The sequence below is a fragment of the Oenanthe melanoleuca genome, chromosome 13 (genome assembly GCF_029582105.1).
Source record: "Oenanthe melanoleuca isolate GR-GAL-2019-014 chromosome 13, OMel1.0, whole genome shotgun sequence".
NCBI classification, from domain to species: Eukaryota; Metazoa; Chordata; class Aves; order Passeriformes; family Muscicapidae; genus Oenanthe; species Oenanthe melanoleuca.
In genome coordinates, this window is record NC_079347.1 from 11,838,376 (window position 1) to 11,861,010 (window position 22,635).

The 22,635-nt window shown below is 41.6% G+C and overlaps 1 protein-coding gene across 5 annotated transcripts in view; it reads left to right on the forward strand.

Moving 5' to 3' along the window:
- Positions 1-13,048: 13,048 nt before the first annotated feature.
- Positions 13,049-22,635, forward strand: part of LOC130258603 (core histone macro-H2A.1) — a 39,618-nt gene continuing 30,031 nt past the window's right edge. Inside the window, exons 1-2 of one of the 5 annotated variants that reach the window (XM_056502134.1) lie at positions 13,049-13,188; positions 20,784-20,983. In XM_056502134.1, coding sequence (XP_056358109.1) covers positions 20,812-20,983 — 172 coding nt within the window. In that variant the 5' untranslated portion in view covers positions 13,049-13,188; positions 20,784-20,811. The remainder of the gene's footprint in view (positions 13,189-20,783; positions 20,984-22,635) is intronic. The other 4 variants (XM_056502135.1, XM_056502131.1, XM_056502133.1 and 1 more) reach the window with 4 other exon arrangements.

The following is a 22,635-nucleotide window of genomic DNA, read 5'->3' on the forward strand; positions in this document are numbered from 1 at the left end:
TACTTTAGTCTCCCTGAGCCCAAACTGGGAAAACACAATGATGTGTGGCAAGGCTGTCAAGCCACAGTGATTAAAAAGGCTGTGTCTTGAAACCATTGCTTCCTGAAAGCTGGAAGTGCAACATGTCTTCTCAGATTGACTCTCCCATTAGGAAAATGCAGTCTGGTTTCCCTCCTGCCATCAGAGAAAGTCTCTGATTCTGAAAGCCATGAAAGTATGAAAAGAAGACTTGGACTAATTCTGCTTCTTTAACAAATCAGTTTGTCCCTGTGTTTTTCTGACACCTATCTGAAAATTTTTGCTGCACATTCATTATCCTGCTATCACCTGCCTGAAACCATAACAAGTGTCTCTGGCACCAGCTCTGTCTCCTATCCAAACCTCTTTGATGAAAACTTTAGATGCACAGGCTGGAATTGAGTTGGCTCATGAGGAAAGGCTTCCCAGAAATAAAAATCCCAGCTCTGTTACTCACCAGCTGGATGTGGACAGCATCAGCTCATATTCCTAATAATTTCATATATGGGCATCAACCAAACCATGAAATGGATGGAACTTGAAACCTCCTGCAGTAAAGCCTCCCTGGATTGAAAAAGAGAAAGAGCTGAGTGGGTTTCAAGTATTTTAAGCTCTTGATCAAACCAGGGATCTCCTGGCATGCTAGCTGTGCATGGGACATGACCTTCTGTCATGCCACTCTTCCCCTCGTCCATGCTTAAACTTGTAGTAAAATATTGTATATATTCACAATTTCTCTAACCCTCTAATTATTTATTGCCAGACCCCGAGGAAACTGTTCCAGCATCCCTTCATTTCCATTTCCCTGGCAGCTCTTTAGCCACATTCAGGATTTATTTCTTGAAAGTACAGACTAAGTCCTAGACACAATTACACTACATCACTGCCCTGTGCAGAGGTTGTATTCACATTCTGCTACAGTCCCTGCAAGTCTCTATTATCTTAACACTGAATTTTTGTTTAATTACATTAATTCTTCTTTTATAGCTGAAAGCTTCTCTGATAACCAAAACAGAGATATTTGGGTTGTACATTTAAATGTTTTAATATAGTTCCAGGTCTCCTGTATGCCTTCTGGAGAAATAGATTTAGCCCAGCTAATACTCTTTGGATAATGGAGTCCAGGAGCCAGGGAGAATGAGTTCCTTCAGCATGTTTTACACAATCCAGAGCACTGACAAATACCATTATAAGACAAAATAATAAATACCTCATGTGATACACTGCAAGTACTGCCTGATGAGAGACACACATTTTTAGGATGCATATTTGACAGAGGCCTTTATTTGATAAAATCACCAAACTCTTTTCTGATGAATCTTCTTGCAGCCTCAACAGCTCAAACCTGCTTATTCCAGCTGCAGTGTTCTGTCCCTTTGCTTCCCATGCTATAATCCCCTCCTCCAAACAGTCAATAGCAATTCTTACACACTGCAAACTGATCATAACCCCCTCATTTTAATTCAGTAATTACCTCAGTCAGGGAGCAAAACTGGGGTGCCCTTTGCCTTCTGAACAACTGCTTTTGCAGCCGTGGAGCTGTTTCCCAGATTTAAAGAAAGGAGTGTGACAAAGGAGAGCTGTGTGTGTATCACAGCAATCTCCAGCACAGCCATCTGCAGGGGAGCTGCACTGGGGCATGGCACAGCCACAGGAACCTCACCACTCTCTGCAGCAGGAGGGGGACATTCCAGCCTGTGAATAACCTGAAAAAAGCAATAGACCTTGGTGACAAGCTCCCATAGGTATCCTGAACGCTTAAAGCTATAAGACACGAGAGCAGGAACTGCTCATGGTCCTTTAACATAGAATAGTGAATTTCCCACAAACCAATGATGATCTCCTATAATCCTCTTCCTCAACCATTTCCCCACCTTAGATTCCTCCCTCCTTATTCCCTCTGACTGCTAGAAGTCAGAAAAGACGTGATAAAAATAAAACCCCCACTGTCTGCTTTGTCTTCGGATTGAGGTGATGGCAAGGATCTCTGCAGAAAACAAAGCCTCGCTGCTGATGAAGTCATTTTAAAACCATCTGTCGTAATTTTCTGACTAATGAAGTGAAGGCTTGCTCTCCCTGGCCTCACTGCAATTTGCCATTTTTTTGGCACATATATAAAACAATACTTGCCTCCTCTAGCAGTCTCTGTGACAGTCTCGAGGTGACTGTCCAAACATTCCTCAACCCTGGCAAATGTAAAATCACCAAACTTTGTTTGACCCTCACTGAAAGACATTACAATAGAGTTAGTTTTGCAATACTCTAACAGCAATTTTTCTCTCAGCAGCTGTGTGTTGGCAGTAAAGGACAAGATCACACAGAATACACAGCAAATCCAAGTAAAACTGGAGTTCATTGCAGAATTGATTGACTGAGGTTCAGATGCAGCTCAAAAGGTGAAATCATGTGTTACCTCAACATCACCTCTTTTATCTTATTCAGCAATTCACCATCCTTGACTTTGAATCATTTCCTTCTTCTGTCTTTTTTTTTTTTAAATACTTGTCCATTTCTTTTGATGTCTGAAATAAAAATAATTGTGCTGGAGATACTGCAGTTAATATGTGGGAATCCAAGCAGCATATTACTTGTGGAATCCCATCTGATTTCAGGTGCATCCCATTGACCTTGTACCCCATTCATTGGCAGCTAGATATTGTTTAGAAACTGAAAAAAAAAAATAATATAGAACCATAGAATGGTTAAGGTTGGAAAAGACCATTGGGATCATCGAGTCCAACAGAAATATGAGAAGAGTTTATTTAATTAAAAAAGAAATAGCCTGATCTTGCCAGAATTTTCCACTTCTAGTTTAAGGAGGTTTATAGCTTGCCAGTAGCTCAGTCTTCATCCTTTGCACATTTTTCTTCCCTTATGTCTGTAACTCCCTTCCATCGTGGCATGTAAAATGATGTTGGGACTGTAAGCACTGAAGTACACAAGTATGCTGACATCAGGCATGAAGCATTGCACCAGGAGGCTGGAAAGCCTGTTTATAGTGTATCATTTCAAGAGTGGAATGCTATATATTTTCTTTGCTTTTTGTAGCTTTCTTTAAAAAGTCTTTGTGGAGTGAGCTGCTGATTCAGCATTGCCTCCTGGTGAGCCATCAGAGGGTGATGATGTGAAACTGAAACACGAGACCCAGCACTGGAACGGACCCTGAAATCAGCAGAGTCAGCCTTCTGCTATGGCAGAAAGCACATCATCCAGGCTTTGGGCTGCTGAGGCTGTCTAAGGTGGCAAGCAGAACGCTGAGAGTATTTGCAGTTGGCGAGACAGCAGGACTGAGGCAGGGCAGTGTGTCTGAGCCCACCCAGGCAGGGATGAGCTGCCCCCTGGAACGCTTCCCGGCGTTATTTATGACAGCCTCCGCGCCACGGCTGCTCTCCTGCTCCAGCACCGGCCGCCAACTTGCCTTTTTTTGCCACTTAGTAAAGAGAAAATTCTTCTTTTTGCCAGGTGAAATGTATTCACTGAACTCAGGATATTTGGTAGTAAGTTCTGGCTCTGGCTTTGTTTAATGCTACTTTGGCCTAGTGCAGTTTGTCCATCTGCTCCCTAGTTACGGGTGCTGAGATGCTCGTTTTATAGCTCCTGTTACTCCCTTCTCTCTCCTGAGGCATTCTGCTGACTGATTTGAGAATATAAGCACGTTTTCAGATGCAAGGATCTGAAAAACATTTCAATGCTTCCAAATGTCTGGACATTTCCTAGGTTTTTCCAGCCTGCATCATCTGCTCTGAACATGATTTTTGTGGTGCTTCACACCTCTCCTTAGAGTGCCTTGTCACAGGTTTAGTGTCACTAGTTCAAGACAGACCTGGTTCAGATGAAAGCAGTAGTTTTTCTGTAGCCTCTACAACTGAATTTTCAGTCTATATAATTTGCTTCAGTGTTTTGCCTGTAATTTGTATTGTCTCTGCATCAATCGAATTGTGTCATCGTGTGCTTTCAATGGCTGCCAATTCCCTTTCTTCTCCTGCATAGCTCAGAGGAAGTCAAGGTAACCTGGCAATCCCTGATCTGCCCATCTGGTTTACTTTTCCTTTCCTCTTCGCATGTTCCTGCCTGATTTGTGTCCAGTAGGACTCTAGATTTTATAGATTCCATTTACCTGAGGTTCTGCAAACCATTCCTGGTCAAAAGGATGCAAAATTTCACATTTACACCACCACAGCACAGTGTAACAATTTTTTTTCCCTAAAAATTGTGACATAAGGTCTTCCCTGGATGCCAGTACTGCTTACAATTCTATTATCCAAAGCAAACCCCCTCACAGTTTTTTTTTTCACAGTCTTACACATCTCTTACACTGACTCCTGGTTAACAGCAAAAGCTGCCTCCAGAACAGAGTAGCTTATCACAGCAGCATTTACTACAGAGTTCCTGTCTTTAACCTCAGACCAGAAGTCACAGTGCAAGATAAAGTGATGCCAGATCACACAGTTCATCTCTAAGACTGAGGTGCAAGCCTTGGAGCCTGGCTCCACTCCCAGGCAGATGCCAGCCATAGCCATATCCTGCTCAGAAGGGCTGGCCAGACCCAGTCTCTCTTGCCTTGGCTGTTGTTCAGCATGAGGTTCATAATAAAGCTCAGTGACAGATGCAATAAAACCTTGCTTTCATCTACCTCCCATTGCTACCAGTGCAGTGTCATGATTTTTGTCAGATACTTCTTGACCCTTCCATCTCGTTCAGTGCTTAATGCAGCTTCTAGTGAAGCACTGCCATCACATCCTGCATTGATTTTATCCTAATACTACTGTTTGCCACTAAGGCAAAAAATAAAACAGTTTGAATTGGGAATTCAGTTCATCTGCGTTCTCCTTCTCCCCTCATGTCTGTTCAGGTATACATAAAAATGACAGATTACTTTAAAAAATATATTTATATATAAAGACAATTATTTAGCACTCCTCCACATTACTCCAAATTTGAGTCAAGCAAGTTAATAAACTGCCCATGCCACCTTTGCAGCAGCAGTGTGGTCTATATATAAATAGTATGACAGGTGACAAAACTTTACCAACCCAATGCTCTTCCAGAGGTGTCCATAAGAGGCATTTCCAGTAGCACAGTTTCAGATAAACCTTAATCAAAGTCTAAAACTGCTGTTTAAATGCAATTTAAACTCCACCTGCTGGCTGAACTCCTTAATGGCATCATGTCTGCACATACAGATGGTAAAGAGGCTTAAGGATGCTCCCCTTCCAGTGCTAAAGGGCTTAAGAAAGATCTATGATACTTCCCATTAAGAAAAATACCAGGCAAGACTTTCTAAAGTGATTAATGATCTCTATAGCTCTGTTTAACAGAAACATGTCTAAAAGATCCGATTTGCAAAATCACTAATCACATTTGAACATGCTGGCAAAACCAACCCTGAAATACTCTGAAACACAAATGGGTCTAAAGAGAAGCAACAAATGTCCTCTCAGCTAAAAAAAAAAAAAATAAAGGGAATGTATTTAATGAAGAAGCTTGAAATAGGGGTTTGAGTGACCAGATGTTGTTTCATTTTCCATATCCAGTTTCCAGAGATGCATTTCAGTAACTGTAGAACACTAACTGTACATACACACACACAGAGAACACAATGCACACGTGACAATGAGGGACTTGTGCAGAGTTCACATGCAGAGTTCAAATTTAATTCCACTGGGACTCCTATATGCCTGTGTTTTTACAAAACCATACATTGAAAGAAAATTAGGATTTTGTTTCCCTTTTTTAGCTTAGTAACTAAAAATCAACTTCAGTGGAAAAACAATCTGTACAGCAGTTTAAGAATATGAGGTACATTCAGGAAAAATGTTTGGCATTAATAAATTTTTCCATGTGTGATAAGAGTAATTTAGCACAAAACTATGGATCTTCTATTTTCTTAGAACTAGCCAGACTTTAGAAAAATGTTACGGTACTAATGAGACAGAAATCTCTGATAATTCAGTGCATGGCATACAAGGAGATAAAAAATTAATTTAAGAGGCATATTTCCAAGCTATGAGGGTTATTGACAACAATCAATATAATCAGGAAGTCATCAAACACTGACTATTCTCTTTTCAAAACAGTGCATAGAAAGATATTAATTTTGTTTCATATTCATATTTAATATTAATTTATTATCCAAAAAACAGTTTATGTGACTGTATTTATATTGCATGAACTGTTTGGAAAATGTTCACCACAACTATCACCCAGAGAATGCTTTACTTTCCATAGCTCATTTTGAGGGGCAGGTTAACTGACACTTGAGACTAATTCTGCTTGCCTGGTTAATCCACAAGCTTCAGAATGATCCTCTAAGCACTTTCAAACAAATACCCTGGCCCATTTCTCACTGATATTCATCCCAGTGCTTTCCATAAGCCATTTTTTATGGATAAAAATGTCATCAGATGAATTAGCAAGAAGCAAGCAGAAAAGAATAACATATCCTGATATGAATTGTAGGGCTTTGTGTAAACACACACACACACACACACACACACACACACACACAAAAGAATATATATGCTGATTCTTATTGTGCCCAGTGACAAAATCTAAACATGACAGAAGGATGGACCTGTTCAGCTGGGAATATTCTGTTAGCTTGATGCTGCTTACCCTTTCAAAAGTAGCAAGGACAATCACAGTGCAAAGCATGTTTGGGGAAAAAAAAAAAAAAAAAAAAAAAAAGAGCAAAGCTAAACCCAGCAACAACTATAGGGTTTCTCACTAACATGTATAAACTCTTTAAAAGCACAGGCTCTGAGTAGCTGTCAAGAAACCAAGACTTTAGTTAGAAATAATTAGTTACAGTTGATACCCTCAGCATCTGCACCCCAGCAGCTCTCCAAGCCTGTCTGGAATTAGCAGGAGTAGCAGAGGCTTGGCCAGACAGGTAAGGCATCACTGCAGGAGATTTCAGCTGCTCAGAGCCTGGGGCTGCAGAACAGGTGATTCCCACAGAGGGAGATGTTGTTTTGTTTCTTCCTGATTTTAAAGTTTTTGATGTCATGGGAAAAACTTCATGTACTCCAATCATGGCACAGACACTTCCCAATTACTTAAATTTTTAAGATGAGCAAAGCATTCAGAACTTGTCAGTTATGTCTATTACCGAATTTAATTCCTCCATTGTTCTACCATATGGCTTTTCTGAGCCAGCATTACAGAATTTACTATTCCTGACTGTTTTCTTAACCTGTCCAAAGGAGCCCATGAGGATGCTCAGAGAGCTGGAGTATCTCTGCTACAGAGACAGGCTGAGAGAGCTGGAGGTGTTTAACCTGGAGAAGCGGAGGCTCCAAGGAGACTACACTGTGTACTTAAAGGTAGTTTATAAAAAATGGATAGAAACTTAATGCAAGGGCAGATGTCCTATCCTTAGTAACAGGACAAGGGAGAATGATTTTAAACTAAAAGAGTGGAGACTTAGATTGGATGTTAGGATGAAAATTTTCCCTGTTAGGGCCAAGGTTGCCCAGAGAAGCTGGGATTGCCCCATCCATGAAAGTGTTCATTCAGGTTGGATGGGATTTTGAGTAACCTGGTCCTAGTGGCAGGTGTCCCTGTCCATGGCAGAGGTTGAAATGAGATGAATTTTCAGGTTCCTTCCAACCCAAACCATTCTGTCATTCTGTGATTCCTAAAGAGGGGTGGAGATGGAAACTGCTCTTACAAAGCAATCAAGCAGCTACTGCATTCCCAGCACTCTTTGGATCCTTCAGCAAAAGCCAGGCTGACCACACCATTTGGCACTTTCGACATGGACATACTTCTGTGTCCATCACAAATAGCTGGCACCATCACTTCCTCATTCTGTACCCAGAGAACATAGTTCAAAATAAACAGAAGGAATGATGGGCTGTCTCTGACATAATGGATTTATAAAGCTTAGGTTAAACTGAGGACATCATCCTCAGTAGTCTATGGTTTGCTATGACAGCCAATGATCTTCACATCTGCAAGAGAAGTTTTGTTTAATTTAAGGACTAGGGTTTGTCTCATGAGATGAATGTGAAAGTGCCTGATTTCATTGCTGCCTGGTATTACGGTGGACTCTAATTCTCTTGCCTACATCATGAACCATATTCTATATAATGTCTGCTGTCCAGCACAAGAGCTTTTTTAATTAATATTCCTCAGAGAGATGATCTGATTTTGCTTTTTCAGGCAAAGAAATGGGTCTGCTTTAAAAATAACCTCTTATATGAAATGATGCATCATAGCAATCCCATGCAGAACAGCAGCTAGGAAAGTACTCCATAGCAACGGCCACATCTTAATAGAAGATCATCTTCTGGACATCTCCCTCTGCATTTCTGCAATTACCAACTATGTCTCCTACCATCTGCAATTATATAAAATCCCTCTGGCAAGTACAGCTATTGCTTACATGGAAAATTAATGTAGTGGAGCAACAGGACCTAATAACTAAATATAAGAAATGTGAGTTATTACTGCATTACTGACAGACTTTATACCAGCTACCAGGAACCACTGAGCTGATCATCATGTGAAGTAATTTTGAATTCTTTGAGTTAATAATATAAATCATAACTCTTGGATTCAATATTTTCTTTGCACAATAATGCAGAACTTTCCCCTGCCACTTGACATTAAAAATGCAGCAATGCAAGAGGCTGTTTTCAATATCAGGAAGGAATGAACTGATCTGCTCAAAAGACAGCATGGGAGTCAGGTTATGTTGGGAGCAGCTGTGACCACAGGAGGAACAGGTGTGCCTGTTCCCTTGGTGCTCCAGGGAACTTCTTCCATATTGCTAGGAAAGAGGCATTTATGTTTCCTGATGCCTGTGTCATACTGCTGTTGGGCTACTGGTTTTATAAATCAAAAAGCACTTAGATTCTATTTAGAAGAAACAGGTTTTGAAATGCATTATATTGCAGGTTAATATTACTCCTAATCTAGAGATTAATAATGATCTTTGGCTTCTTCTTTTGTCCCAGCATCCATTAACTGTATGAATGACTTCCCAATCTGGGTTAAAAAGGTGCAGTTATCATAGAGGCTCTCATTTACTCTTAATATTTTAAGACACTTGCCTTCTTTTTTAAAAAAGTGACATTTTATTTAAAGTGTTTTGAAAGCAATTAAACATTTTCTGACAGTGGATATAAACATCGATAAAAAATTTCCATAACTGACCTTTTTCTAGAAGAAAGCAATGATAAATGGCATACATGTTTGAAAAAGTTTCACAAATATTATCTTGGGGAAAACAATAAGAGGTTGCCTGCCTAGAAAGATTTGGAACAAAGTAAATTATTGGTACTAACTTACCTCTGTCTACCAGACTGGGAAAGAAATCCCAGACATCCACTTTTTGTGCCCTGGAAGTATTAATCTCACCATATCAGCACTAGTCAGCACATCTGCTACAGAACAATATGCCTGGCAATTAATAGAGTCACCAGTGCCTTGACAATGTCAAGGCAGAAGGAAACATTCTGAAGAGGGAGGATATCCCAATTGTCATAATTTGGATGTCAAAGCCAAGATTGACTGCTTGAAAATGGAATTAATCCCGTTCACCTGTGGCAGACAAAGAAAGGCTGAGGATAAAACAGCAGCTCAGTTCAACAGTCAGCTGTCAGGTTTGAAACCGAACTGAAATTCTCTGGTGACCTAGATAGGAGATAAAAAGAGATCATTAAGATCAATGGCTCTGACCCTGAACCGAACAGGTATCAAACTCGTGCTTCCAGTACCATTTTGTGAGCAACCTTAGTTGCAGAACTTCCTGATTTTGATGGGCTAATTTTGAACAATGAGGAAGCTGAGTACCTTCAGAGTGGCTGGAAAATAGAGGGAAGTGAAAGCAAAAGCCTGGCCCACACATCCTGTGTTGCGTCATTCCTTGGGATGGTAATGACAGCGGTGGATTACAGAAATCTGCTGGAAGGCCAGGGTCAGCCCTCTGAAAGTCACAGCTAATACTGGACAGGCAGTAGGTCTGTGGGTTACCATGCACATTAGAAGCACGGTGAGCACTGAGTGGATTTGGTATGCGGTCACTGCACCCCTCTGACGGTGAAGGCAAGAATGTCACTAGCATGATGCACAGCACAGGTATATTTATCTGTGTCACTGTAACCTGAAGCTAAGAAGATGGATTAGTCACATGGTCTGCAAAGAGAGGAGGCTGAGCAGCTGAAGGAGGTTCAGATAACCCCTTCTTTGAAGCAGGTCACGTCTGAGGAATCTGTACGTTCTTTTGACCATATGAAGGTTGAAGGAAACAGCAGCAATCTACTGGTTAGGCACACAACATCATGAAGGAGTATTTCAGCAACCTGCAGCAACCTAGGACATGCATTCTCAGTAGCCAATAAACACACAACAAACAAATACCAGTGACAAAAGAGGTGATGCATTTAGAATTAGGATAGCTATCCCAAAGTGAAAATGCTTATCTAAGTTTAAGAGGATTACCCCCAACCACAACCCTTCCCACACTGCTCTGCCCCCTCCCAGGTGATATTTCCTTCTCCAGCACCTCTGCTGCATAAACTAGTTAAGTATTTGTATTCTCAATCACTCAGAACTTTCTTCTGTAAATATCCCTTGAGGTTGTTAGAATTGATTATAGAATCAGAGTGTCAAAATAAAGTGAGTAACTAAATGCAAGAATATGAACTGTTTATATTAGAAACTAAGACAGTGGAACCCTGGAAAGGTGCTTTTAATCATTCTATAGATACATAAATACATCACAACTGGCAAACAGAAAAAAATCTAAGCCAAGGTTTGTTTTAGTGAGGTAGTTAATGTAGTGTAGTTTCACAGGCTTTTGTACAAACTTCTAGACAGTTGTGACACGTGTGCTTTCAAAATGGGCACTCTTTGTAGACCCAGCAGATGTTCAGTATGATAAATCTGTGCTTTGGTGGGAGGTGGGCCAGTCAATGCTAACATTACACATGATCAACAGCAGCCTTCATACTAGCATCCTATTCCATGGACAAATTGTTCAGGCCTCTGCAAACTCAGGCAGCTCTCGCTCCAGAAATTCTCACCGACTGAGAAGGCTTTGAAAGTTAAAATTGAAAGTTTTGAAGGCTTTCTTCAAAAGCATAAAATCCGTAGACTCCCCTTCAAACCAGACAGAATGAACCATGATAGTAGAAGAGTATAGAAAGCGACCTTTGGGTTGTAAGTGACCTTAAAATCATCTAGTTACAACCCAGAACTCCCTACCTACCCCTTGCAGCCTTCCATCAATCCCATCAGACAATGTTGTGCATTCTTTAATTTTACATGGGCCTTTGAAGCTCATATCAACCAAGATATTTGGGGGAGAGCTAGTTTTGTGGTTTGTTGTTTTTTTGTTGTTGTTGTTGTTGTTGTTGTTTTGTTGGATTTTTTTATTTAAATAAAGCTTGTGTGGGTGACTGGAAAACTGTGTGTGAAGAGCCAAGCACTGGAGGACCAGTTCTGTTGGGTACTCTGCACAGCACACAGAAAAGGTTACTGTGTGGGCAACACTACCAACAAGGAAAAAGGGAATGGGGCAATGCAGAGGACGAAGAGGAGGAGGAGGAGCAGGTGAAGGTGGGAAGATGATGTGTATAGGAACAGAGGGAAAGCAGTGTCCTCAGCTCCATAAGAACCATGGCAGATAGCCCAGTAAGGACTGTATCCACATTTTTGGGTTAAGGGCAATCCAGGACTACAGGGTACTTACCCAGCAGGGAGGCTTTGTTGGGCATGCAGGGTACATTTAGCACTCAGGGAGTGCAGTCAGGACTAGGCTGCACTGGACTGTGTTGTGCACTGAGAAGTAATGAGAGATGTCTATGGAGACACTGAGTTTAGCTATGTTAAAAACTAGACCAGGTCTGGCTATTTAGATGGATGAGAGCACCACAACTATAATGCCTGAAACACTTTGTGAAGGGATATTTCACAGATCAGCCACACATTTTACATAGATCGACCCCACTCCTGTTTTTTTCTGTAGCTTTTAAACCCCCTTCTTCCTTTCTGCTTTCTATTTTGTATAACAAAGGCCCCATGATGATATGCTGATACTCAGCAAAATAAGGAGAGCTGGAGCTCAGAGTGGCTGCTGAGAAAAGCAGGAGAGAAATGCCTTGTCATCTAGTAGTAGTGGTATTATGCCACTTGTACAAGGGTACAGTTCTACCCTTGAAAGAACAGCAAGAGACACTGGGGAGGAGGCTATTCTGCTTTGGGTACCGAATAAATAGGATGCTCCATTCAAATGGCAGCGGCACAAGAGTCTGGGAGCATGAGCAAGCCAGGAATCTTCCAGGACATTCAGAACTCCAGCTGCTTCTAGTCCTACCATTGTAAACACAGTGGCAGTCTGTTGTGACTTGTCTGTCCTGCACCAAGATCCGCTGTGGCAGCTCCTCTTTTCCACGGGCAGCTGGTGGGCAAGGCAACGAGCAGAGGCAGCAGAGGAGAGGTGGAAGGGGGACTGAACTCTGGCACAGGGCGTGAGGCAGGGGGCAGCGGCAACCCAGCACTACCAACGCGACAAGGTGAGCTCAAGGACATCCGTGTAGCCCATGGACAAAGGCTCCGTCTGAGGCCTTGGTAAAATGGCACTGAGCCATTTTTGTATAGCACGAGGAATAAAGTGCACGCTCCTCACGGAACAATCCAACTGCTCATTCTCTTTCCCTTCATGAACATCATCCTTCGGAAGTGCACAGCGCGAACCCCTCGCTCTGACCTCCCCGTCCTGAAAATCTGGACGCGAACACGTTCGTACACAATGGCTCGGCCGGCAGCAGCTGCGGAGGCCGCGGTGCCAAATCCCAGCCCCACTCAGGGACCGGGCTTTTCAACAGCCGGGCCGGGCCAGCTGCCGCCTGCGGCCCGTGCGGGCGGGAGGAGAGGCGGGACAGCCCAAGGAACCTGCGGGATCGCGGCCCCGGTGGCCCAGCCGTGAGGGATCGCCAGGGGATCCGTGAGCGGACCGGGAAGGACCGTGAGCGGAGCGCGGGGCCCGAGCGGGACCGTGAGGGGCGGGCGGTGGATGTGACGCGCGGCCGCGCGGGGCATTGTGGGAGCTCGGCCAGCCGAGCCCGGTAGCCCCGCGGGCAGAGCGGAGCGGAGCGGAGCGGAGCAGCGGGGACGGGAGCGGGGCCGCCGCCGCCCGACCGGAGACATCTTGCCCGCGCCGTAAGTGGCCGCCGCGGCCCGACTGCAGGAGAGGGCGCGGGGGGCTGTGTCGCGGCGCGGTGACACCCGGCGGCCGTGGGGGGGCCGAGGCCGTGGGACGGAAGGGAGCCGGTCCCCTCCCCTGACAAAAACCGGGACTTGGTTCCCCTGATTCTTGCTGTGCCTCGGGTGAAGCCGGGAGATCCACCCGCGCCCCACGAAATGGTGGCAGTGGGGCTGCATTTCCATGGAATCCGCTATGGAATGACGGTGTGGGGCTGGAAGGAGCCCGGCGGGGTGCGGGAGCGGCCGGCGGTGCGGAGCCGCCGTCCCCACGGACCGGCTCCGTTCTCGTTCCACCGCGGGTCGCCGAGCAGGGGACGGTAATCGAGGGTGACTGCGAAAAGCACAAGGCAAAAAACGCCAGGACGCGTTTTCCGTGTGTTTCACTTCGGGATAAAGAACCCGTGGCGTAAAAGTTACCTGCCTCTTATGAATGGCTTAATTTAAAAAAGCCGGATGGTGTATTTTAAACCGTGAGCAGAGGCTTCCGAGAGTAGTAAAAATAAATGTTTGTCTGGAAACAGGGCTCCTTATTCTTTTAGGACTCCGACTTGTTGTAGAGCTGCAATATGTCTGCCTGCAGGATTGGAGCAGCCCATACGGACTGTCTGGGTGTGGGTGTTGCTCCGAGGGGACTGCGAGTACTGCAGGTGAATGCAGGTTCCCGAGGCTCCGCGCCGGCTCCAGCAGCAGCGCTGGGACTGAGGCTCCAGGCTGACGTGTTCGCCTGTGTAGGAGACAGTGAGGGCAGCAGACTGCTTCTGTGACTTGCATCTCCCTGTAATCCTTTTGTTTCTTCTGTGATCTTTAGAAGTAAGTTGTAGGAGGCCCATGAAATTGTGTCGGAAGCCAGCAGTTGGAACTAGCTCCTATGCAAGCGGGGTGGTTGCTTCATTTGTAGAGATGGAAGGAGACTTGTTGAAATATACTTGGATGAGACTTGTTATTTATCTCTTGACCAAGCAAGTGAACAACCATTTTTTCCCCAGGAGCGTGTGGCTGTCACTTAGCAACAGGTCTATAGACAACTTGGCAGATCCACTGCCTCCCTCATTCTGAAGAGTAAAAGAAATAAATGAGCAAAGGAGCAAGAGTGCAATTAATGAAAACAGTACCTGGGTTCTCAGGGACTGCACAGAGTTGAAAGACTTATGTTGGAACAAGACAATAACAGTTGCTTTGAAAATTATGTTTTAATGCAGTTGGGAATGAAAGATTTTGCATCAAGGAGTCCCTAGAAAACTACCCAGTGTGTTTGGAGGTTTGGGGCTTTTTTTTAAGTGTTGTGAAAGAAAGGAATTACATTGTTTACTTAGTAATGGTTGCAGGTTACTTTGCTGCGTTATGTTTTGTAACCTTTCACACTGTAATCTAGGCCTCCTGGGTTTCTAAAGAGTAACTTTGATTTGCTGTGTGTGCTGTATACCCTTCTGATTGCCAGTAAGGTCAAATGTTGACAGTGTAGATTAAGTCATAGCTGATCTAAAAACTAGTGGCAAGACTAGAATTTGGCCTAATGACAGTAAAGTCAGTAAAGTGCTTAAGCACTGCCTATTTTGTAGATCAGCATGAGCAAAAAGATGAGTCCACCACTGCAATCTTAGTCTTAAAAGAAACTAGTGGGTTTAAATTTGTTCTTCGGAGTTCCCTAGTTCTGCCAATACATAGCAATGAACTTTGATAAAAGATACTCTCTTGATAAGGTAGGTGATATAATCACACTCTGGAAGAATAGTTATGAACCTTTGCTCTCAGAGAAGTGCAGAAATATTTTTGTGCAGGTCTGTCAGCTAGGATCAAGGCCTACTCTCTGTTCCACAGAAAAGGTAGTCCTACCCCAGCAAGGTTATAAAGCAGGGTTAAAGGAGCAGGGATCTGGAACTGATGCCACAAGAGAAGAAAAGAGCCTCTGGATAGATCCTCCACTGGGAGAGGAAATGTTGGCCCTGTGGGTAGTGCTGAGCATTAGGTTTTGTCATCTCAAGAGGTAAAATTGGAAAAGAAAAATGCAGTGCTTGTGGAAAGACTGCAGGGCTGGCTTGCTTCCTTGGTAGGGAAAGATGCTGTGAGCACATAAAGAAGCTATAGTTCCTTACCCAGACCCATTGTGAGGACAGTATAGTCAGGATTCAGCTCATGGTCCTTGTTCCAGGAGAGGTGCAAGAATCATACCATTCATGACCTCCTTGATGGGTCAAGTTTTTGCAATCCCTTCTCTCACCAGTATAATATCTATTTTAAATTTTGGTTTGCATCTGAATTTTGCCTTGGAAGCATCCACATTAATTCTTTGTTATGTTTTTATTTTCTTACAAAAATGTCAAGAGACAAAGTTGTTTTCAAAATGTTATTTAAAACAGTTTTTCTGTGTTGAATTCACAAATGGTCTAGTGACTTAAGGCCCTCTATAAATTTTATGCTAGCTAGTATACAAAAACCTGTATAAATAACCATGTATAAATGGTTATTTCAGGCCCATTCTCCCAGCTTGGTCAGTGCAGACAATTATGTTTACGTTTTCCTGTCTATTGGTGGCAAGATGCCCAGCAAAAACTCTTGTCACACTCTCAGCACTGTTCTTAGTGAAGGTTTGCACATTAAGGGGTGTTTGTTTTGGTGTTTCAGACCCACTGTGGGAGGGAGGGACTTCTGCCAGTTCAATACAATTGTGCAACAGTATTTTGTTTATCACTCAGGTTTTGTGAAAACATTATTTGTGTTTTTCCCATCCTTTATGTTACTGCTATAGGAATTTTAATTGTCTTAATATTCAACAGAAAGTACACCTATTGTGCATTCCTAGATGGGGAGTGTCCTCTTGGTTTTCCAAATGAAAACAAATGTATGGTGCTATCTTCTCAGATGAGAACTTAATGAGTTATGGAACAACTGTTTTACAACTGGTTCCACTCTTCTATCTGTTTCAGACCTGAAAGAGTTAATGCTTTGATAAAGAACTTGAGCTAAAGTTTGAACTCACATCAGATCAAATGATAACTGAGTGATTGGCTCTTTTTAGTACTGTTGTATCTAGAAACTACAGTCCCAGGCAGAGATGCTGTTGTGCCAGGCAGGTATTATTAGAGACCATTCTATACCATTTTATAAATATGCCAGAGCAGCTTCTGGTTAGCTAAGAGCAGAGCAAGTTCATTGTCACAGCAAAGTCAAATGCACCTTTTCAGCAAGTGGCTATTATTATGGGACATAACTAGATTTAAGAGAAGATCACAGCACTTACATTGTTAATCTTTTGGAACAGTGGAAAGAAAATAGTACTGCAGTTCATCTCTTGTGATACAAAAATGAACTTTCCAGCTTAGTCTTTGTACTGAAAGAAAAGAAAAATAATTACTACATTTTAATATTTTTCCTATTGTACTAATGATCTCCTGGATTCCACTACTTACTGATATGATGATGTAGATCTAAATTGAATCATCTGTTTGCTGAGTGCAGTTAATATACCAGTGTAAGCCCACGATCAGAACAGTCTCTGTCTGACAGCTGCAAGATTCATAGTAATTTGTTCAGTCATTAAGAACCAGTACTTGAAAACAGCTAATAACAGACTGGATTTATTACTGCTGTTTGATCAAAGTGTCAAACCAACTGAACTAATGAAGTTCTGGTATTTGGAATTTGGATATCTCTTTACTAGGATGTTCAGGCTGTACTTAAAGAATTATTATGTGATGTCAAACCTTACAGAAAAATCAGATGCCTGTGTGCATTTGAGGAAGATGGTATTTTCAAGTGTGGTTCAGCAGAAAAATATGGCCAACCAGAGTTACTCCAGCCAATTTCAAAGAGAAAAATGTTAATTATGCTGATTTCATCTCATCAACCTTAAGATTGTTTCTTAGGAAATGTATTTCTGGCTCTCAAAGATGTGACAGCAGAGGAGCCTTGTAGCTTGAATCTTTGCTGTGACCCAATTAATACACCATCAAATCTTGTTTATGCATTTGGAGATCTTAGAAAGCAGTGTGAATCTTTAAGTCTTTAAGGGGTTTCAAAAGACTGTGAATCAAGTGCTAAATTCTGTATCTAGGGCAATCTGTGTCCAAGTACAGCAGAGTCACTGAAGAATACAGTGTTTAATTTGGTTTGAAGTCGAAGGTGAACTTAGATACTTGACTCCTCGGTGATATCCCCTGATTATCACAGTGATAATTTTGTGAACTCTCACATTGAAAACAAAAATCATTTTATTGTCAAATCTTTGGAGACTTTGCAATGTATTTGGTAAAGTTCTGAAAAATTCCATTGCAGCGGCAGGACAGAAGAAAGAAACTAAAGTACTGGTCCATTTACTGTGATTTATTTAAAAATATATTTACTTACTTTCATTATACTGCTCAAATCTTGTCTGAACTATGATTGGTGTGATAAGGTTGCCTTCGGTTGCCTCTGATCTGCGGGCTCCCAGTGACTCAGCAAACAGCTCTAGTTCATTAGAGTTGGCAGCATTCCAGAGTTTCTGGTGTTACAGAGATAAACCGTTTTCCAACATGTAAGGCACACAGCCTTCTTTGGTTTTTCATCTGTTGCCATGCTCTTTACATTTCACCTCAGTACATTTCCTTGTGGCTTTTGCAAGTGAAATCTCTTTCCCTTCTCTTTTTCAGTGGAGAAGTAAAAATAGGGAAGAGACATTTGACGGTTGGGCCATGCTGCAGCTCAAAGGCAGGACAAACAGGTTCTATGATCCTGAATACACAATTAAGCTCTGAAAAGGTTTCCATGCCAGGCTCTCACTTTCACCTTCCAAATTATGTCATTGGTGACAGTAAAAGTGGTACTTGAAACCTAATTGAAGTTTTCTTCCCTCCACTCCCAACATCTGAACAATCTGAACATCCAGGGATTCACTACATGGAGGAATGGGATCCCTGAGATGGGAAGGTCTGAAACTCATCTGTGTCACTTTTCATCTTTAATACTAAAAGTTTCAGAAGTTCTTGATTTTTTTCATTATGCAGCCCTGTGCACCAGCACCTTTTGGATTCAGACAAAGTTTCTCCTCAGAAATAAACTTACAGCTAGAAAGGTCTTTAATGTTCCCTGTAAGGGGATCAGGTGAATTGTCAAGATAGGTCCAGAGTATCCTAAATATTAATTTGAGTAATGTGACCAAATACATAAAATAATGAGAGAAAATAGTAGAATTTGCTGGGGTGATAAAATAAGCTTATGGAAAACAAAAGATACCGTTTTATATATGGGTTGGTGTTATTCTGTTTTCCTACCTACTTTACTAATGCTTTGGTGCAAATGTTACAGCAGCTGACACTCTCCCAAGGAAAGAAAACATTAGGAAGTAAGGATTTCCATATTCTCTTCCAGCTGTTCTGATATCCCATAAACTCACTAAATGATTAATAGAAATTTACTGCTTAAGGCTTGCAGGCTTTCTCTAGAAATACTGTTTTCCATCATTGACCTCTCAGTTACAAGCTAGATATATTGCAGGACAGCACTGATATTTCTTATGCTCTTTTCCATGGTGTTTGATTCAATGAACCTCTTAACATTTGAGGTTAAACATCCCTAGTATTATTTATGAAATTGGATTATGAAATATGAAAATAATTCCTGGCAGAAGGTCTATAGAGGAGTCAAAGCCCCACCCAGCCTTCTTGCTAACAAAGACAGAGCTAATGAGATGAGAAAATGCAATTAAATGGGTGTTTTTAAAATAATTGGTGAGCTGCATTTGGGTCGTTTCTCAAGGCAAGAAAATTGGCTTTTGTCCTCTTCTTCACAGAATAATGGATGTTACAGAGCTGAGTCTACATCAAATGAAAGGAGAAGGAGCCCTTTTGATGGCTTCCCCTTACCAAAGATTCCTATCTGTTTCTGGACATGAGTGTCCTAAATGTAGTGTGACTTTCATCTGGTCTACAAAGATGGGATTATTTTGTTTAGCTTTAAAAAACAGTAAACCCATTGCATTTAATTTGCTTAATGTGCTGTGCAGGTGTAGATTCTTATGAATGGAATGTGGAAGTGGAAAGGAAAAGAAACCTGTCATACAAATGTTCCTTTAGCTATCCTGGCTTGTCTTTGTTTGGCCTGAATTTTATGTATGTATGTATGTATCTATTATGAATTATGAATACATACATAATATATGTATTATGAATGTAGCCTGAATCTTATTGACTCATTGAGAATTGAAGGACTGCAGGATGTGTCAGCACAGAACAGAAATTGCAAAACCTAGAAGTGGGGCTGATGAACCTGTTTTGCCTAATTCTGAGATGGTTCCATTGTGGATTCAGGCATGTGGGAAATACAGTTAGGTTCATAAGGGCAAGGAGAGAATTCAGAATAAACAAGTGAAAAATAGGGGAAGTAGAGAAATGGTGTGATGATAAAGCAAGATTAAAGGGGGGTTTCATTGTGGAGTGTATAAAGACATCAGTGAATTTGCATGTGTGTTAGGTAAGATTTGTGCAGCCAGGAAAGAAGTGGGATGCACAGAGGTGTGTGTGTGTATCACTCATGCATTCTGCTGGTTTCCCTGGAGTTCAGACATGAGGGAGGGGAGAGATGGGGAGATGAGCACTCCTTTCCTCTGAGGTAATTTCAAAACCCAGCGAGTTGCCTAAACCTTCAAAGACACCGTGAGAGTCTGTGAACCCTCCACCTCTTTGGGTTTGTCAGTTTCTATTTACAGCCTGAGCAGAAATCAAAGAGAGGACAGAATATGTTTGACAGCTGTATCAGCAGTAGGTTCCCTTAGCGAAATAAACTGAGATACAGTTGTCAGATACGTGCTGGGTGTTCAGATCACTGTGCTGTTAGGGAAAGGTGGCAGATAGAAGATGGCCAGATTCCTGGAGAGAATGTTGAAGTGTGGAGATGGCTGAGTTTTGGTAGATTCAAATCTCAAGGGAGTCATTTCAGATCTTTCTAAAAATAGAACATTTACTGTACAGGAGATGTATTTTGCCATTCATAGGTCTTTGTTCTGTCTCTCACAGATCTGGAGCCCTGAGTTTTTTAAAGGAGATGAATACATTTCATGAAAGCTTTAGCAGATACAGTTTCTCCTAGTTTGGAATGTAATCATGCATGGACATAACTGCCCTACCACAGCTGTTCAGATGCCCTATCAAAAGTATTTCATGGAGATCAGGGTGTTGTGTCAGTCTCCTTGCAGAAAGCATCCTCTGCTTCAATACAGAAGTTCTGTTTTAAATCTGATACTTACCACTCTTGGTTCCATTAGTGGTACTGGGTTTAATCTGTTGGGAATTTCAGGAAAGTAGATTTTTAGGAAATAACTTGTTTTATATATTTTCCATATAAAATTATGCCAAATTACAATGGGAAGTAAACATTCTGTGGGAAATTAGTTTAGGTTCTTATTGTGCATATGCTAAAAAGGCAACTTTTCTGTATATTTTAGACACTCTAATGCAGTGCCTACCCCAAAATGCTGATTTGCTTTGGAATTCAGTGTGTGATCTTATAGTGAGTCCTTATTAATAACCTTTTATCTTTTGTTCCCTTTTTCTTTTTTTCTTTCTTCCTGAATATAGAGTGTGTTTCAGACCTGATACAGACAAGATGTCCAGCAGGGGTGGAAAGAAGAAGTCTACCAAGACTTCCCGCTCTGCAAAGGCTGGGGTCATATTCCCTGTTGGAAGGATGCTCCGGTACATTAAGAAAGGCCACCCGAAGTACAGAATTGGTGTTGGTGCTCCTGTGTACATGGCTGCTGTACTGGAATATCTAACTGGTAGGTTTTGCTGAATTATGTGAAATAGTAGCAGTAAAAGTTAAACACAAAGTGAATCTGCACAGAAAAAAAACAAAACAAACTAAAAAAATTACAGCTGAAATGCATGTTACACTGATCACACATCTAAGCCAAAAATCACCCCTGCCTCAGAGCCTTGATGACTTTTGTTCATTCCAGCACAGAATTTCCTTTCACCCCTTGTAAACTTACTCCTTCCACATAGACAGTCAGGGTTCCCATTGCCATCATTGTGTGTGGACTACATTGTTGCAGTTCTCCTTGCTTTGGTTTTGTGCCTGATGACTTTTATGGGTTATAATTGTCTGTTAAGCATATACATTAATTTTAAATAGAGAGCTTCTCTGTGTGTACACAGGGCTGAGACTGCTTACATCCTTGTTTAAACATTTTTGTTCAATTTACAGATTTCTTTTCAGACTGCACATGCTGTTTGCAATTTGATTGAGTCTGTGTATACAATGCACTCTGTTCACCTGCCCTGGATCTGTGTAGCTTATTTGCTTACAATTGTAGTTCTTGCTCTGTTCCCTTCATCACATCAGAATGAGAATACCTTAAATAACTATCTCATCCTCACCTTCTCCCAGGACAAAAGTGTTATTTTTCCTCTGTTTAGAAAGAAGCTTCAGAGAAAGAAAATGCTTTGCCCAGTGACATAAATAACCAGACATGCAAGTAAAGATCTTTACCTAGCTGTTTTGTTCTCAAACAGAACTTAAGATACTGCAAGTTTACCTCCCCAAACAACATTACAAATGCAGTCTTTTGATAGAAAACCCCAACTATAATAGAATCAGCAGATTGGTTTTTTGCAATAATGGTTTGCTTGAAATAAATTTTAAAATATGGATAGGAGAGTTCAGTTACTTTCGTGTTGCCAGGTCAACATCTTTAGTATATACCTGTGGTATAGGGATCTAGTAAAAATAACCCAAGTGCCAGATAGATGAGTGTTTAGAGCCAGATTCTGTTAGCATGACAAAGGAAAAGCTTGAGTTGGATCTTATTTCTCAAAGCAGTGTGTCTTTTTCCAGTGCATCTGCTTGTGTTAGTGTTCTTGCCATAGGTTCAAGTGTTTCAATGGACAGGAGACTTTAAGCTGTATTGGTGTGCCAAGCCTCTAAAAGGTACAGGTTTTTCTTTTACTCAAGCACAGAGTAATAAAGCATTGACTTTTCTGAAAGTATTTAAAACCAGAGCAACCTGACCTTACCACAATTTTAGATACATTTTATAATGGCTCTTGACATTGAAGGACAGAAGATTCCTTCCTATCAAGTTTTTTCTTCCCCCTAAAGACAAAAATTGGTAATATTACTAAATAATTATTGAGTGCTTGTTTTCTGTAGGGTGCTTATACAATCAAATATTTTTTCCCCTTCACTTGCTGATATTTTCTTTATTTGGGCCTTTTCTTTAAAAGTACACTTTAAAACTTCATAGATAACCTTAAAAAATTAACATTTCCTTTAGCTAGGTTCCTGCTTACAGCAATAACAACTCAAATAAAAGGCTTCTTAGGGTGAAGGGTGCTGTGAATGCTGTCCTTTTAAAGAAACAGAGCAATAAAGGTGAGCTTAAGGCTCTGCTAATGAGCAGCACATGTTACTGGTTAACTGATTTAAAGT